This window comes from Lactuca serriola, chromosome 5 (genome assembly GCF_051521515.1).
Source record: "Lactuca serriola cultivar US96UC23 chromosome 5, Lser_US96UC23_V15, whole genome shotgun sequence".
In the NCBI taxonomy this organism is placed as follows: domain Eukaryota; kingdom Viridiplantae; phylum Streptophyta; class Magnoliopsida; order Asterales; family Asteraceae; genus Lactuca; species Lactuca serriola.
The window spans coordinates 76,478,044-76,497,194 of NC_136412.1; the positions used below are offsets into that span (position 1 = coordinate 76,478,044).

Sequence of the window (19,151 nt, forward strand, 5' to 3'; positions counted from 1 at the left end):
TCATCGAAGCAAAGATTCCATCTGCGAGACGCTTGCTTAAGTCCATAAATGGAATTCTCAAGCTTACACACTCTATCCGGATGCTTCGGATCCACAAACCCCTCTGGCTGAGCCATGTAAACATCCTCAGCCAACTTTCTATTAAGGAAAGCGGTCTTGACAACCATTTGCCAAATCTCATAATCATGAAATGCAGCAATAGCTAGCATCACTCTAATAGATTTTATCTTCGCAACTGGTGAGAAGGTGTCATCATAGTCAACTCTGTGAGTTTGAGTAAAGCCCTTCGTAACCAATCGCGCTTTATATCTGTGTACGTTTCCGTCCACGTCGGTCTTCTTCTTGAAGATCCATTTGCACCCAACGGTCTTACGTCTGGGCACATTATCAACAAAATTCCAAACTTGGTTATCATACATGGATTGGATCTCGCTATCCATTGCCTCTTTCCATTTCGCAGACTCCGGGCCTGCCATGGCTTCCTTATAGCTATTAGGTTTATCAAGGTTTATTAGTGTACCATCACTAATATACGTGTCCCCTTCGGTAGTAATATGAAAACCATAAAACTAGGGTTGAACTCTAACTCTTTCGGAACATCTAAGAGGTAAGGACTTGTCAATTGGTTCAACCGGAGTTTCCTCCTCGGGTTGAGTGCCAGCGGTAGAGGTTCCTTCATCTATCGACTCTTGAATCTCTTCAAGCTCGATTTGCCTCCCACTGTCTCCTTGGCCTATGAGTTCTCGCTCTCGGAAAACTCCTCTCCTCGCAACAAAGACAACATTGTCCTTTGGTCTATAGAAGAGATATCCAAAGGATTTCTGCGGGTAGCCTATGAAAATACATCGCTCACTACGAGGTTCGAGCTTGTCGTGAGTATCTCGTCTTACGAAAGCCTCTCAACCCCAAACCTTGATATGTGCTAACGAGGGAGCTTTCCCTGTCCACATCTCGTGCGGTGTTTTGGAAACCTTCTTAGTAGGGACTCGGTTAAGGATATGGGCAGCAGTCTCTAAGGCATACCCCCAAAAAGAGATAGGTAGTGAAGCACGACTCATCATAGAGTGAACCATGTCCAATAATGTTCGATTACGCCTTTCTGCCACACCATTAAACTGTGGTGTCCTAGGAGGCGTCAATTGTGAAATTATTCCACACTCCTTGAGATAATCGTGGAATTCAAGACTTAAGTACTCTCCTCCTCGATCGGATCGAAGCATCTTGATTTTCCTGCCCAATTGATTCTCCACTTCATTCTTGAACGCTTTGAACTTTTCAAAAGTTTCTGACTTTTGCTTGATTAAATAGATATACCCATATCTACTATAGTCATCGGTAAAAGTCACGTAGAAGCGGTTCCCATCCTTCGTGGTTGATCTAAATGGTCCACATACATCGGTATGTATTAGGTCCAATAGACTCTCACCCCTTTCACAAGTACTTGTGAAGGGTGACTTAGTCATCTTTCCAAGTAAACAAGACTCGCATGTGTCATCTTCCCTAAGGTCGAATGACTCCAACACTCCATCCTTTTGGAGTTGGGCTATGCATTTCTTGTTGACATGTCCAAGACGAAAATTCCACAAGGATGCTCTATCCATACTATTGGAAGAATCTATGTTCAAAACATCATTTCCTAAGTTATCAACAATCAAAACAGTTTCATATATTCCATTACATGGTATAGCTTCAAATAAAAAGACACCATTTAGATAAGCCAAAATAGAACCATTCTCATTATTAAAAGAAAATCTAAAACCTTGTCTAAACAAACCATGAAATGAAATGATGTTTCTAGCCATTTCTGGCGAATAGCAACAATTGTTCAAATCTAAAATTAAACCATTCCTAAGCACTAAAGAATACACTCCAATCTTGGTCAAGGTGACGATCTTCTGTTCCCCATGATTAGATTTATTCTTCCAGCCTCCACATCCCTATTTCTTCTTTGTCCCTGCACATTAGAACAAATGTGGTAACCACAACCGGTATCAAGAACCCAAGAAATAGCATGAGATGAATCGTTAGATTTAATTGTGTATATACCTGCGAAAGACGGCTTGATCTTTCCTTCCTTGATGGCTTGCAGGTACTCTGGGCAGCTTCTCTTCTAATGTCCTATCTTGTGGCAGTGGTGGCACTCTGCCTCCTTTGGGTTAGGGCAGGGTTTAGCAGGATCAACTTTGGTCCCACTAGAAGAGGCACCATCTCGGGCTTTAACCTTGCGATAGTTCTTAGACGAAGCCTTCCTCTTCTTTCCCTTTCCTTGTCCAATAGCCAAGACAGGAGCATCGGGTGGATTGGGAGTTGGTGCAACAGACTTGTCCTTGAAGTTGCTCTTATCGACCCTCAAGAGACCTTGGAGTTTGCTTAGGGTGACCTCCTCTTTGTTCATGTGGTAGGTCATCCTAAATTGATTGTAGATTGGAGGCAAAGAGTGAAGCACCATGTCGATCGTCAAGTCTTCCCCAAAGTCAACATTCAACTTGCGAAGACAGTCGACATACCTTTGCATCTTTTGCTGGTGCAGGGTAAGAGACTCTCCATGACCCATCTTAGCGGAAATCATGTTAGTGAAAATCTCATAACGCTCTTGTCTCGCGTTTTGGTGGTATCTCTCCAATAAGTCTTGATGCATCTCGTACGGGTACATGTCCTCATAGGACTTTTGGAATTCGAAGTTCATAGTGGCTATCATGATGCAATGTACCTTCGTTGCATCGCGCTCATGAGTTTCAAAAGCGGTCATTTCAGCCGGAGTAGCGATTTCAGGGTTGATTTTCTTGAGCTTCTCATCGAGGACATACTCCTTATCCTCATAGCGAGCAATAGTGCGAATGTATCTTATCCATTCGCTAAAGTTCGTCCCATCGAAAGTGACCTTTTGACAAAGGCTCATCAATGTGAAAGAACTAGCAGCAACGTTGTTTGCGTTCGACATCTACAAATAGAAAGGAAAAAGATAGATTAGAATATGAATCCCTAATTATCACCCAATAAGAAAAAATAGGGCTAGGATCCAACAACAATATTTACATATTAGAAAAGGGATGCCGTAATCTAACATGCAAACAATTTGAAGGTAAGTGAATGACGATTCACTAATTCTCCACCATGAAAACCTAACTTTAAGTTCTAAATGAATTTGAGAATTCCTAGATTTAGATGAGATTCATTGAAACATTTCAATGGCATGTTTAAATCTCGATATGCCCCTCTTGTTTGTGACTGGGATACCGAGGATCACAAAGCGGGTGTGAATTACCATGCAAATTCACATGGTGCCTTCATTGTAACGATCACCTATTCGATGTGCTGGTAAACCACACACACTCCATCAAACTATGATAAACAATGAATCACCCTTTTCCACCTTTGCTTAGAACCAATTAGTGTGCCGGTAAACCACACACGCCCCATTAACTTCTTAGCAAGGGTGCAAAGTTTAATTTCATGGGATTGCATCAATTCACTTTTCCTAAAGTAACTAAGATTGGGAAATTTTAAAACATGTAGTTACTTTGTATTTCATATTATACTTTTAATGAGAGGATGAGGTTGCCCTATCCTACCCGTTCGGCTAACGACCCTCCATCGATCAAGCAAGCGGTGGGTGTGAGTGTACACCCATTAAGCGCCATTTTATAGGCCGCAACCTTATACCCACCTTATAGATCGGCTTCGTCAATGAGACATACTAACGGTAAGACTAGCATTTTAGTTATACATATATATATATATATATATATATATATATATATATATATATATACATATATATATATATATGTATATATATATATATATATTAATCTTGTAATATTATATTAGTATAGGGTTGTTTTTTAAACTTGTAAAATTCTAGGGTTTGAAATTTAAATTTTCTAAATTAAAACTTTTAATCATAAAACATAAATTTCAAAACTTGAGGGCAAGTTTTAAACATTTAAAACATGGAGGATCAAATAACAAATAATCTCAACTAACAATTAATTCCATAATTATCCATATTTGATTTATTTAATGATTTCTTGCAAGATAATTACCAATTTAATCAAAATAATTAATTAATTATCACATAAGGAAATTAAATATTTTATTAGTTGATATATATCAAAAAATCGGATTAGGGTTGATCTAATATGATAAAGGCAAGTTTCCATAAGATAAATATCAAAAAATCCCGAATCTGGCCCTTCCTGACGCTCGGACTCGCCGAGTGCACCAAGGGACTCGCCGAGTCCACTATGGGACTCGCCGAGTCCATGACTCAGAAACATAAAAATCAAAATTTTCAAGCAAGATTCAAACAAACAAGCAACAATTTAATAGAAACCAATCTAGGCTCTAATACCACTGATGGGTTTTGACCATATGAACAATCCTATGTGCACATGCAAACCCTAATGCTTGGATCTAGGTTTCTCTAATTAAACATGCTTTGAATCCAAGACTTCTAATGACTAATTAGGCATAAGAACAATACAAAATCAGATCTAGAAGTTTACCTTTGAATCTCTTGTTTGATCTTGTTGTCTTGGAGCTCTAGAGTCACAATTGTCACTCCTCTAATGGCTCACAAACACCAACTAGCAAGGAGGATAATTTGAGAGAGAGGTTAGGGAAGAAATTCGGCCAAGGTTTTCTTTCTTTTGAAGAGATGCCAATTTCATATGCACTAAGGGTCTATTTATACTTGTAGGCTTCTAGGGTTTCACCCTTAAACCCTAGTTGGATAATCTTTCCTTAAAGCAATCCAAATCCTTTCCTTAGATAAGCCTTGGACGAATTTGAGGCTATCCAAGCCCTAGAATTCATACATCCTCTATCCAATAAGGATTTAAAGCCCAAAGTGTAACTATCAAACAATTGACAGTTTATACCCTCTTATTTAATTAATCTCTTTAAGTCACCAAATTAATACTAATTAATTTATGACTTATATTAATCAAATAACAATATTATTATTCCTTATATTATTCTCATAATATATTAATAATATCTATTCTCTCATAATAAATCATCCTATCAAGTTGCTATGGTGAAGGCAACCCAAAAGGACCATGCACAATCGGGTCAAATACTTGCCTAATATAGTTGCAGCCTTAGACACTATTCCAACAATATCATACTATATTATAAAGAAAATATTTTTCCTTTCACCACATTCATTTGAAACTCCTATGAATTTTCAATTTCTTTCTAATAATAATTATAAGTTGGTTAATAATGTTAAATAAATATGAAACCTAAAATGTAATCATATATAAACAAAATTTCAATATTAAAATAATATCTTTACTTCTACTTATAAAGTTATGTTTTTTAACTTTTAACATATTATATTTAATTTATTAGTTTTAATATATTGTTGGATGTAAATCATTATCATTTTAAAGATATAATTTTGAAACAATTTGTATAAAATATTTAAATTATTAATTTGAATATAACATTATAGGGTCAATTTTAATATAAATTTTAGTTTAACTTAAACAACCCAAAGAATATTTTGTAAATAGTTAAAAGTGATTAATTGTAGTGTCTTTCTAATAATGGTTATAAGTTGGTTAATAAGGTTAAATAAATATCAGACCTAATGTGTAATCATAAATATACTAAATTTCAATTTTAAAATAATATCTTCACTTCTACTTATAAAGTTGTAACGTCCCAAAATTCAAGACTAAAATTTTCTTTTAATAAAACATTACTTTAAGCAAATTCATCATTTTAAAACATAAACAGAGTATTAGTTTAATACATGTTCGTTATCAGAGTAAACATTCCCAGGCTGACTAATCTATGGTGTGTGCCATGCGATCATCCCGAGCTCCATCATCCGCTACCGGAAGTACCTGAAACCAAAACTGAAAACCGTAAGCACGAAGGTTAGTGGGTTCCCCCATCATACCATACATTCATATAACATACATATACTGTCAGGCATATCTGGGTGCCCGACCTACCCCTTCGATCATCTCGACCGGATACTGCCTAGCATATATGGGTGCTAGCCTCCCCTTCGGTCCTCTCGACCGGATACTGCCTAGCATATCTGGGTGCTGGCTCCCCTTCGGTCCTCTCGACCGGATACTGCCTAGCATATCTAGGTGCTACCCTCCCCTTCGATATCTTTCAACCGGTAACCGGGGACTATTTCACCCCCTAACACTTCCACATAAAAGCATAGCGTAAACACATAAGTCATATACTGCCTAGCATATCTGGGTGCTGGCCTACCCCTTCGGTCCTTTCGACCGGTAAGTGGGGACTATTTCACCCCCTACTACCACTATCACATAACATCATATCATGCTAGCACATAAACATAACATCACATACTGTTAAACGTATCTGGGGTGTCTGACTACCCTCCGGTCCTAACAACCGAACTTTACTGATGAGCAAGGGAGCCCCGTCCATGCTCCTACTGATAGTGAGATACGGGACTAGCCCTCCCTCACTCTTTCCCTATCTTGGGCCTCGCCCCTGATCTGCTGCTAATGAGATGTGGAACACCATCCACACTCTGCTATTGGTGAGGCACGGGACCTCGCCCACACTCACCACCCTACCAGGCACATACAAGTATCACACAAACATCAAGTATAAACTATCACATAAACCATTCCTTGGGCACCCTCCCGCTATCATTGGACCTTGTCCTGAATATCATACTAGCATACTGTGCCTAGGGCTAACCCTCGGGTCTTCTACTCATAACTACATGGGCCGGCATTGTGGCCGTAGACCCATTCACACAAAGGGAAACTCACATGCACTGGCTGATCTGGCTGATGAACCCACTAGCTGCTGCATGGCAACTCTCTGAACTTCCGCTCCACTCGCTCCCTGAACTACCAATATCAATACAACACTGAGTCTAACTGACCCCCGACAGACAACCAAGTCAACTCTGGTCAAAGTCAAAGTCCTGGTCAAAGTCAACCTCCCAGGTTAACCCTACTCGCCGAGTCACCCTATTGACTCGCCGAGTTCATATGTTCAGAGTCCTTTTATTCGCGACTCGACTCGCCGAGTCAGTCCATGACTCGCCGAGTCTACCGATTTCCGAGTCCTGACCTGTCCAACTCACCAAGTCTCCATTCGACTCACTGATTCGAGTCTCAACTCGAAGGGTTTGGGGGTTTCGCGACCTGACTCGCCGAGTCCAAGAACAGACTCGTCGAGTCCAAGACAACCTTCAATAGACTCGCCAAGTTGTTCATCCAACTCGCCGAGTTCCTGCCCAACTTCATCTGACTCGACGAGCTGTTCATCCCACTCGTCGAGTTCCTCCTCGTCTTCATGCTACTCGCCGAGTCCACTCAAAGGACTCGTCGAGTCCATTCAGATCTCCATACAAGCAGAGGACTTTTGAGTCATGCATGGACTCCAAACTGTAGATCTACCCTTCCCAAGCCTATTCCTCACGTAAAGTTGCAAACTTTACGTGTAGAGAAGGAGATCTAGGCAAAATACACCATAAACTAGGGTTTAAGGCAAGGAGGCTCCATAATCAAATCAAGGGCTGAAACCTTATGCTTCCCAAGACCAAAATCGGCTTAGATCTGAAGTAGCAACTCCAGATCCGGCTTCTAACTCAAATGGGCAACTAATCATGGCTAAAAAGCCCCAAAACTCACACCCAAAATAGATCTAAGGGAAGGAAATGACTTAATACCTTCAATACCTCAGAAAGGCTCCACAAACTCCAGATCTGAAGCCAATCCTTGAAGCTTCACTGATTCCCCTCTTTCTTCTTCCTTCAAATCACCCAAAAATGGCTTGGAAGCTTGAATGCACAACAATGGAGGCTTAGGGTTCGCTTTCTGAATGAGGGAGGCTCTAAGGAACCCTAATGGAGAGAATAAGGAGCTTAAATAGTGCCCAAAGTCTCGGATTTAGGGTTTTCCTCGCACAGACCAGACTCGCTGAGTCCACTTGGCCGACTCGCCAAGTTGGTCACTTACACCTCGACCCGGATCCCGCTCGGACTCACCGAGTTCCTCCTTGGACTCGCCGAGTCACCCCTAAAAATTAGGGTTTCCTTTCCTTTCTTGGCCTTCAAAACTTTGGGTGTTACAAAAGTTATGTCTTTAACTTTTAACATATTATACTTAATTTATTAGATTTAATATGTTGTTGTATGTAAACCAGTATCAGTTTAAAGCTGCAACTTTTGAACAGTTTGGACAAAATACTTAAATTGTTAATTTAAATATAACATTACAACGTCAACTTAAATATAAATTTCAATGCCACTTAAAAAACCAAATAATATTTTGTAAATAGTTAAAAGTGATAAATTATAGTGATAAATGCAAAAACTAAATTGTAATCTCAATTTAACTAAAATATTTACTAAAGATATTTTTATAATAGTTAAAAGTTTTCATATAAATAACTTAAAATAACTTACAATAACAATAGTTAAAAAGAACTCTATATAAATGATTATATTGCTACCTTTAAAATCAAAAAAATAATGTTTGATGTTTTAAATAATTATAGTAATAGAAATTAAAACATTAGGCAAATAAATTTTAAAAAATTAATTTAGAATAACAACTATAAATAACATTAAACGATATATTATATTTAATTTTATTCATGTGTAACTCGCAGATAGAAGTCATTCAAACGATTGAGATTATGTAGTTATAATAGATGTATATATTATCATATAATTTAAAATAATCGATATATTATATCAATATAGTATACAAATTATTATATCAAATTTAACAACAACGGTATTGCTATATTTAAAAAAAAAACATATATTTGTAAAGACTTCAACTATATAGTTGTTTCTGCGCAACGTGCGGGCATTCGCCTAGTAGGTGTATATATATATATATATATATATATATATATATATATATATATACACACACACTAAGCGAATACCCGCGCGTTGCGCAGAAATACCTATAAAGTTAAAGTCTTTATAAATATATGTTTTTTTAAATATAGCATTAGTATGGTTGTTAAATTTGATATAACAATTCATATATACTAAATTGATATAATATATTGATTATTTTGAATTATATGATAATATATACATCTATTATAACTGCATAATCTCAATCGCTTGAATGACTTCTATCCGCGAGTTACACATGAATAAAACTAAATATAATATATGGTTTAATGTTATTTATAAGTACCTGTTATTGTTAATTAATTTTTAAAAAATTATTTGCTTAATGTTTTAATTTTTGTCATTATAATTATTTAATACATCAAACATTGTTTTTTTATTTTAAATGAAACAATATAATCGTTTATATAAAGTTGTTTTTAACTATTTTTATTGTAATTTATTTTAAGCTACTTATTTGAAAACTTTTAACGATTATAAAAATATCTTTAAGAAATATTTTAGTTAAATTGAGATTACAATTTAGTTTTTGCATTTATCACTATAATTTATCACTTTTAACTATTTACAAAATATTCTTTGGGTTTTTAAGTGAAACTGAAATTTATATTTAAGTTGACATTGTAATGTTATATTTAAATTAAAAATTTAAGTATTTTGTCCAAACCGTTCATAAGTTGTAGCATTAAACTGATAATGGTTTACATACAACAACATATTAAATCTAATAAATTAAGTATAATATGTTAAAAGTTAAAGACATAACTTTATAAGTAGAAGTAAAGATATTATTTTAAAATTGAAATCTAATATATTTATGATTACACTTTAGGTTTGATATTTATTTAACCTTATTAACCAAATTATAATTATTATTAGAAAGACACTACAATTAATCACTTTTAACTATTTACAAAATATTCTTTGGGTTGCTTAAGTTAAACTAAAATTTATATTTAAGTTGACCCTGTAATGTTATATTCAAATTAATAACTTAAATACTTTATAAAAATTGTTCCAAAATTATGTCTTTAAAATGATAATAGTTTACATCCAATAATATATTAAACTAATAAAGCAAGTATAATATGTTAAAAGTTAACAAAACATAGCTTTATAAGTATAAGTAAAGATATTATTTTAATATTGAAATTTAGTTTATATATGATTACACTTTAGGTTTGATGTTTATTTAACCTTATTAACCAACTTATAATTATTATTAGAAAGAAATTGAAAAGTCATGGGAGTTTCAAATGAATGTGGTGAAAGGAAAAATGCATGAGAGTTTCAAATGAATGTGGCAAAAGAAAAAATATAGGTCCCATATCTCTAGGGTTTTGGGGCTTAATGGTTAAGCTTTTGGGTTTCAAGCCTTGGATTAGAGTTTTTGAGTGTTTGGGGGAAACTCACTAAGCTTTGGGTTTACAGTTGTTGGATTATGTTTCAGGTACTTCTCAGGATCGCGGGAAGGCGAATGCATGATCGTGCACCTCCTCATGTTTTTACTTCACGATTTTGGGATATTTCTGATATGAATCTTATTTTGGAAACAGTTTGTAAACAATGATGATTTTGAATGTTTTAAAAAGTTAAAATTTTTCATGAATTTTATGGGTGTTACAATATATATATATATATATATATATATATATATATATATATATATATATATATATATGGTAAGTAACCCTATATCACTCCTTGCTAGTAATTATCTACACATGTAGATATTATTGTACGAGATTTTGTTGGGATATATGAACTGATAAAAGTATAATGATAAGCTAATAATTAGTGAAAGATGTTGTTGATAATAGCTGACAATTTGTTGGAATCCATAGTTGATAGCTGATAAACTATAGTTCATTATATGATGTATGATGTAGTAAGTTGGCGTAGTTGAAAAATTGTAAGTTGACATAGTTTAAAATTTGAGTTGATTAATTGATGCATGATGTAGTAAGTTGGTATAACTTAAATTTATATTTGGTTATATATTGTATGATGTGGTAAACTGGTATAATTGATAAATTATAATCGAATAATTGATGTATAATGTAGTAATTTGGTATAACTAATAAGTTATAGCTAATTAATTGTTATATGGTGTAGAAAGTTGGTATAGCTAAAATTATAGCTAATCATTTCTTATATGATGCAGTAAGATGGCATAGATGAAATTATAGCTGACTATTTGCTATGTGATGAAGTAAGTTGGTATAGTTGATAAACTATAGGTGATTTTCATGATATGATATATTGAGCTTGTAAAGCTAAATTTATAGTTGTTTATTGTTTGATAGTATGCTAAGCTTATATAGATGAAATTGTCGTTGGTTATTGCTGATAGTTGATAATTTAATTGGTGAGTCTTTATGGCAAGACCCATTGATAATTTATTCAGTGAGCCTTTGTGGCAAGACATTGTTGATAGCTACTAAATTAAATGGTAGCCTTTACAGTCGTAATACCGTAGCTATTGTTGTTAACTGAAATGGTAGCCTTTGTACCCGTAACATCATAGATGGATATCGTTGATTAATTATTAAATAAGCCTTTGTGTTGAGACCTGTGTTTGATAACTATTGATTAATTTTGATTAAACTATAGCAAGGTACTATAGATATATCATGGTGAAACCATGGTTAGTAATTTGCTAATAAAAATAGTAGTAGATAGTGGCTTAAAACCACATAAGTGATATTGTTCAAAGGATTGACATGACCAAAAATCTTAAAAGGCTTTATATATGTTATAGATATTGATGTTGATTTAATCTTATGATGATGTAGATGTTGTATGTGTATGATGAGTAGGTTACTCACTAAGCTTTTGTAGCTTAACCTTTATTTGTTGGTGTGCTTTTTTAGGATCAAGTAAACCCAATAATAGTATAAAACAAGTAGTTGAGAGATGGAAGAGTTGTTAGATGAATGATAATGTTCGATTTGGATCTACAAATAATTTTATGGTATACGATCCTTTTGGTAACTACTGGTATATAATTGGTTAATATAAATATACACCGAGCTGTTTTATAAATTGAAAATAATTTTTTTTTGCATGTACTTTGTATTAACTTGTCGGGGTGTTACAGATTATGACTAGACCGTTTGGTTTTTAGACAAAATCTAGTTGATATATGAATTTATGTTCATATGGTGTAGTATCAAATTTGTTTGGGTGATACAGAAGACATGAAAAATCTATTCTTGAATTGTGAAGTGAAGATTAGAGCGTGGAATGAGATTTTTTCAAACTGGATTAATATTACTCACCTTATTTTGGTCATTTGGTGTCAATTTTGAATTTCATACCGGGGGTTGATTCCTCGTTTTTAAATAACAAGAAGAAAAAGGCGATGGATACAATCATACCGCTTGGTGGGTATTTTTGTCTTTTAGAAATGAACTTGTGTTCGGAGGAATGATCTATTTTTCTTTGCTCTCTAATGTCTTGCCGGAGGCTTTCGAGTTGTTCCAAAAAAAATGTTTGTCTCTTAAACTTCTTAATAAATGTTTAACTTGAACTTTATTGTGATTCCAACACAAATATATACAGACATATACATTACAATTGTAACGATGATTGTTAAGTTTCATAGCACACATTAAATTCTACAATTACTGGTTTTAAAGCACATATTAAAATACAAAGAATTGGAACTGTTTCGTAACATTACAATTACAAATTTTAAAGATTAAGTTTTATAGCACACATAAAAAAACACAAACATAAGATATGTTTTAAGCATTCATGTACACATATATAAACATAAGATACACTTGTTATATCTATTCGGATTTTTGAGCCCCGTTTATAAATTCAAATTTATTCGTCTCCACATTCATCCATCCTTATTATTTGTTCCTCAATATCCACACCACGCAAACGAGATAAACAAGATTATAAAACCTGATTATAATCCTATCAAGTAATTCTTACCCATTTGGTAGATCAAACTTGACCCCATGAAAATATATAAAAAGAGAAAAAGAAGGAACAATGTTCCTTACTTTGGCATAATAACTCTCATTCTATACTCCATGTTTTGCCTTTTGCCATCTTCCATTAACCAATACTCGTGCATATATAGCATACGATCTACATAGATTTTGAACACATCAATTCTAATAATTCCTTTTTCACAAATCACCAATAGTATCACACACTTAATTCCTTCTTTGATCGCAATGTCTTATCAACTTATTAGCAATTGCATACGGCAGCTCTTAGAGGTACTCTCTCAATTCATACATGTAATTGTTGAAACTAGAAGGTAACAACATATGTATGTGATTATATGGGAACTATTTGTAGTTGATATATGGTAGTAAACAATTAGAAAAGATTGATATTACATCCTTCTATTGATCATTCTAAATATATATTTGAAAGAATTGTGTGTTTTAGTCTAATTATAACTAACTTAGAAGAATAACATAGACATCTATATACGTGTTATACAAATACATAGTTCTTCCTATATCTTAGGCTCTGATCTATTATCACTTAAGATACTCAAGTCCCTTAGTATATTTAGGGTTTGTTTGACAACGAGTTTTAAAAAAATGGATATAATAGTGTAATTTTTATATTAAACAAACAACTCATAATTCAAAAACTATTATGTAGCTTTCGAAAGCTTTTAGTTTTTTATGTTGTATGTTACTTATTTCAAAAGCTTACAATTATTTTTACCAAATACTTCTATACAAATTAAAACTAAAGCATTCCGACTTCCGGCTTTTAACTACTCGTTTTGTAACATACCCTTAATATTGACATATAGAAATTTATTGTTGGATTATTGTATTCTGTATCAATAAAATAAGATTGGTAAATGATTTGCATAATTATTATAGAAATGTTTGTCCTTCATATGAACCTTGATCCTCATAGTAAAAAAATTCAATAACATCCGTGTTGTATTAGAAGTATCTATCAATAAAAATAACGAAATCTAAGCAATAAGATATTACAACTCCTAATATTTTTGTGTTGGGATTGAAGAATTACTAGTAAATATTTAATTACTGTGATCAAACTACTTTTAAGGAAAATATAAAATGGATAAAATGGTAAGGGCAAAAAGGACAAAGTTACACTTGGCCAACATATGGTCCAACCCTTTTCTCTATGCAAAATCTTATCTACCGAGAGACAGAGAGAAAGAAAAGGAGGAGAAAGAAATGGAAGAACCCTTGAAGTTTTATTATATTAGGGCCAAATTCTCCTACTTTCTCTCTCTATACGCTACGAGATTTCTTCCCAACGTACACAAAATAATAAAAAATTTGGAAAAATCTTAACAGTTCTTGATGCTGGCCTCATCGTCATCCTTCAAGAGAATCAATTCTCTGGTACGACCTCTTTTTCTTCAAATTTACTGTTCTTGATGATCTACATTTTAACAAATTTTCAATTTTGACCAAAACCCACTTCATAAAACAGTTGAATTTGCACACAAAATATAAAAATCGTATTTTTCTGTTGTGGGTAGGCGTACATTCCTTGAAACGTGTACAAAATGTTATTAAAAAAAAATTGATTTTCTTTCATGGGTAAATGATACATTTCTTGGATTTGAAGAATTGAAGTCAAAACTTTTGATATTTTATAATGCGTAGGTCATACATTTCCTTTTAAACAATCAATCTAAAATGTTATTAATTAATTCTTAATTCCGTATTCTTTTGGGCTATGTTTCTTGATGTTTTCGATGTGACATTGTTCTTCTTGTTTTGTGTTCTTGAGCTTATCTCATTTGCAGAATGTAAATATTTCTTTAATTTTGCAATCCCCACTTATAGTAAGTTGAATTTGTGTACAATAAGTCCAAAAAGATTTGATTTTTTTACTTGGGTAGGAAATATATTTCTTAATTTTTGTTAAAAAACATCAAAAGCTTCTCATTTTCAAATGGCGGCAAATTAAAATAAACAGCAATGTGCATTTTTACTTTAATTCTAATTTGGTCACGTGACTTTGAGAATGTTCCTTAAACTACGAAACTTTTAATAACCGTTACAAAATTCATCCAACTTTCCAAAACTGTTAAAATAAACCATTTAAATTCCCGACATATTACGATATTTTTGTCTAAATTACCCAAAAATAATCACAACGAAAACTAACGATTTCAAAAAGAGTAAAGTGGAAGTAATTTGTTACTTATCTCAATTTACCCGATATTAGTCAATCTAAATGTGTATCATCTGGGTTTTGTTTCTTGATTTTTGCTTTATGCGTATCATTTTTTAAGTTGTAATTTTGTTCAATTTGCAGTTTTCTTGTTGCATTGTGTTCTTGAACTTGTGAATGTACAGAAATTTTCAATTTTGACCCAACTAATAAAACCTTTTGTTTTCTTGCATGTCTGTAGAAAGGTTTTATAAGTGTGTATACATTAATTGTTGATTTAAAGTATTTTTAATTTCTTGTTTTTTGATTTATGGTTTGTGGGCATCCTGTATTTATTGAGTTATAATTTTGGTTAAATTGCAGTTTTGTTGTTGCATAGTGTTGTTGAGCTTGTCTGATTTGCAGAGACAATTGTTAGGAGTTTTGGGGGATAAAGGAGAGAGAAAGAGTAGTCTATCAGTAATGGCGGGTAATCAAGATGATGATAATGCAGCAACTGATGATGACGATGATGATGATGGTCAACCATTTACCCCTTGGAATGTCTCTGTTGCCAGGTCATCATTTTATTCTATAAATTCATCACTATTTTACAATTTACCACATTAAAAACCGAAATTCAAAGTGTAACAAATTCCATATAAACATTGTGTTTCAGTGGACATGCTTTGTTGCGGAGCCCACAACATAACAAAGGGCTTGCTTTCAGTGAAAAAGAAAGAGACGCGCATTACTTGAGAGGCCTTTTGCCACCTGCAGTATTCACTCAGGAACTTCAAGTAAATTCACCATTGTAGTTTGAGAAATCCCAATAAAAAACTGTTTATACTATTTTTGTTGACTCTTAATTTCTTGATTTTGTAGGAAAAAAGAACTTTGCATCTACTTCGCCAATACCAAGTTCCATTGCATAGATACATAGCCATGATGGATCTTCAGGTAACCTCTGTTTTTCAATCATCTTATCGTATTGATTTAATAAGTCAAAATTAACATCTACCTTTGTGCAGGAAACGAATGAAAGATTATTTTACAAGCTTCTGATCGATAATGTTGATGAATTACTTCCAGTAGTTTACACACCAACAGTTGGTGAAGCTTGTCAGAAATACGGCAGCATTTATCGGCGTCAACAGGGACTTTATATCAGTTTGAAAGACAAGTATGTTTGACCTGGTCAAAATTCAAATCGTTCTTGTTTTGGTAAATTTACAATTGTGTCCTTTGTGGAATTGAATTATCAGGGGAAAGATTCTTGAGGTGTTGAGGAATTGGCCTGAGAAGAATATCCAAGTTATTGTTGTAACCGATGGTGAGCGTATATTGGGGCTTGGTGACCTTGGATGCCAGGTAAAATCTAACATTTTTCACTGCTGTAATTCAGTAATTGCAAAGTTTTTTTTTTTTTTTTTATAATTATTAATAACTTTTTGCAATGTTTATAAAAATCACAGGGGATGGGGATACCCGTTGGAAAGCTTTCTTTATATACAGCACTTGGAGGCGTTCGCCCTTCTGTTGTAAGTCTTTTTTAGTTTTTATACAATTCTATTGAATTTTACATTGAAAATGTTTAAGTTTTAGTTGAAAATGGGGTAAATTTGTAATTTTCTAGTAGTGACCATGTTCATGATTATTTCATTTTTTGTTACAGTGTTTGCCAGTAACCATTGACGTGGGCACAAAAAACGAGGCATTGTTGAAGGATGAATTCTACATCGGTCTCAAACAAAAAAGAGCAACCGGCGAGGTGTCGTCTTTTAACTTTTTAACTTAATTTCTCTTTTTTTTTTTAATTACCATTTGAATATTTATTCCAGAAACTCTAATAATTACAGTTTTTAAAGGCTAAAGGTGATTGATTTTTGTTAAATATAGGAATATAACGAATTGTTAGAGGAGTTTATGACAGCTGTGAAGAAGAACTATGGAGAAAAAGTCCTCATTCAGGTATTGTTTAAGGAAAAAGTAAATAAAAGCAAATTAATAATTTTTGTAACGAGAATCCACGGTGTCTTTTTAGTTTGAAGATTTCGCCAACCACAATGCGTTTGAGTTGCTGAGTAAATACCGATCAACTCATCTTGTTTTCAACGATGATATTCAGGTAACTTAATTCCTTTGAACAAAATTTCGTTTTGTGATTTACGTAATCCCCTCTCTGTAATTAGGGCACTGCATGTGTCGTTTTGGGAGGTTTGCTTTCGGCTTTGAAATTAATCGGTGGGACTCTATCTGATCATACGTTCTTATTTCTTGGTGCTGGTGAGGTCAGCATCATATATATTCTTGAACCAATTTCTCATATTTAAGCAAAAAGACATTAATGCCCTCCTCATGCTTGTTGTCATCGTATTTTTTTTCTTTTGTTGCAAAGGCTGGAACGGGTATAGCAGAGCTTATTTCACTTGAGATATTGAAAAAGGTGAATAACTCCATGATTTTTTTCGTCTAAAACGGCAATAAATAGCAACATAATAACCTTTGAAAATTGGACTAAAAAAATTGCTATTTGTAGACAAAAGTTACAGTGGAAGAATCTCGAAAGAAAATTTGGCTTGTTGACTCAAAGGTACTTGAAAAACGATCATGATTCATGAGTCTTGTTTCTATGATTTACTATGAATGTTAAATGTGTGTGTGTGTGTTTTCTTTGAATTTAGGGATTGATAGTGAGCTCGCGTAAAGATTCCCTACAACATTTTAAGCTACCGTGGGCTCATGATCATGCACCCGTGAAAGGACTCTTGGAAGCCGTCAAGGTATATGATTATACGAAAAAAAAAATTACTTTTTTATATTTTGTTTTTGGTTATATGAAAAAAAAATACTTTTTTATATTATGAAATTGCTTCTGTTAATTAAGTGTGTTAATGCAGGCAATCAAGCCAACGATATTAATAGGAACATCTGGAGTTGGGAAACAATTTACAAAAGAAGTTATTGAAGCGATGGCATCTATTAATGCGGTTAGTTCTCTCTTGCTAACTTGAATCGACACAAAATAAAATGTCGTTTATTTACAATCGATTACATAAAATTTGAAATTTAATACGTTTTTTTTTGACATGTAGAAACCTCTCATACTGGCTCTCTCTAATCCGACTTCACAATCCGAGTGTACAGCGGAAGAAGCTTATACATGGAGTCAAGTATGTTTAATTAATTTGTGTGCATCATCTTTACTTCTAAAAGACCAAAAACGAATATGAATTATGAACCCTTGATTAAAGTGATGAAATTAACTCCTCATACGAGTTTGCAATTTTTTCAGGGTCACGCGATTTTTGCTAGTGGAAGCCCATTTGACCCAGTCATGTATGATGGCAAAGAGTTCGTGCCTGGCCAGGTCATCTAACTCTTATCTTATACACAGAATATTCAATTAATGACTTGGGATTAATTGAATATACTTGATCATGTAACTTTTTTTTTTTTTTAATTCAGGCAAATAATGCATACGTATTTCCTGGATTTGGGTTGGGATTGATCATGTGTGGTGCAATTCGTGTGCATGATGAGTTCCTTTTGGTGGCAGGTAAGTCGAAAAATACCTAACTTGATGTGACTTTTTCTTTTATGTGGTCCCCACATGTCCCTCATCATCATTTATCATGTCTTGTATAGCGGAAGCTTTGGCATCTCAAGTGACAGAAGAAGAGTACGCGAAGGGTATTATCTATCCACCTTTCAAGAAGATTAGAAAGATTTCAGCGGTTATTGCCGCTAAGGTAGCTTCTAGGGCATATGAACTTGGTAAGTACTTTTGCATTATGAAATGCTTAATGAAATGTTCATTTGGGAATTGTTATTAATGATGTTTTTTGTTACTTTTAGGGTTGGCATCTAATCTTCCTCGTCCTAAAGATCTCGTTAAATTCGCAGAGAGTTGCATGTATTCTCCAACCTATCGTCATTATCGTTAACTCTGTAGTTTGTAGGTTAAATTTGATTGATATGTCCTTGTGTGTAGTTGTTTTTAGGATTAAAGTAATGATATGTGTTTCAAAAATTGTACAATATTATTTGAATGATGATATAAGTATTCTTGTGATAGGTTTTACATATAATGAATGGTTAAATACGAAAAATAGCAATGTATTTTCATTTA

At 33.6% G+C, this 19,151-nt stretch overlaps 1 protein-coding gene across 2 annotated transcripts; it reads left to right on the top strand.

The window, feature by feature from the left end:
* The first annotated feature begins 14,075 nt into the window (after positions 1 to 14,075).
* Positions 14,076 to 19,151, top strand: LOC145052645 (NADP-dependent malic enzyme-like). Of its 2 annotated transcripts, none has more exons than XM_079000501.1 (20): positions 14,076 to 14,259; positions 15,404 to 15,597; positions 15,699 to 15,819; positions 15,905 to 15,979; positions 16,051 to 16,202; positions 16,285 to 16,390; positions 16,495 to 16,560; positions 16,695 to 16,790; positions 16,919 to 16,990; positions 17,064 to 17,147; positions 17,212 to 17,310; positions 17,418 to 17,465; positions 17,559 to 17,612; positions 17,704 to 17,802; positions 17,920 to 18,009; positions 18,115 to 18,192; positions 18,315 to 18,389; positions 18,488 to 18,578; positions 18,668 to 18,796; positions 18,878 to 19,151. In XM_079000501.1, exons 1-20 carry the CDS (start codon positions 14,218 to 14,220, stop codon positions 18,964 to 18,966), a joined length of 1,860 nt encoding a protein of 619 aa, XP_078856627.1. In that variant the 5' UTR covers positions 14,076 to 14,217; the 3' UTR covers positions 18,967 to 19,151. The 2 variants fall into 2 exon arrangements, with proteins under 2 accessions (XP_078856627.1, XP_078856628.1); XM_079000502.1 differs by having other exon boundaries at positions 14,078 to 14,259; positions 15,446 to 15,597.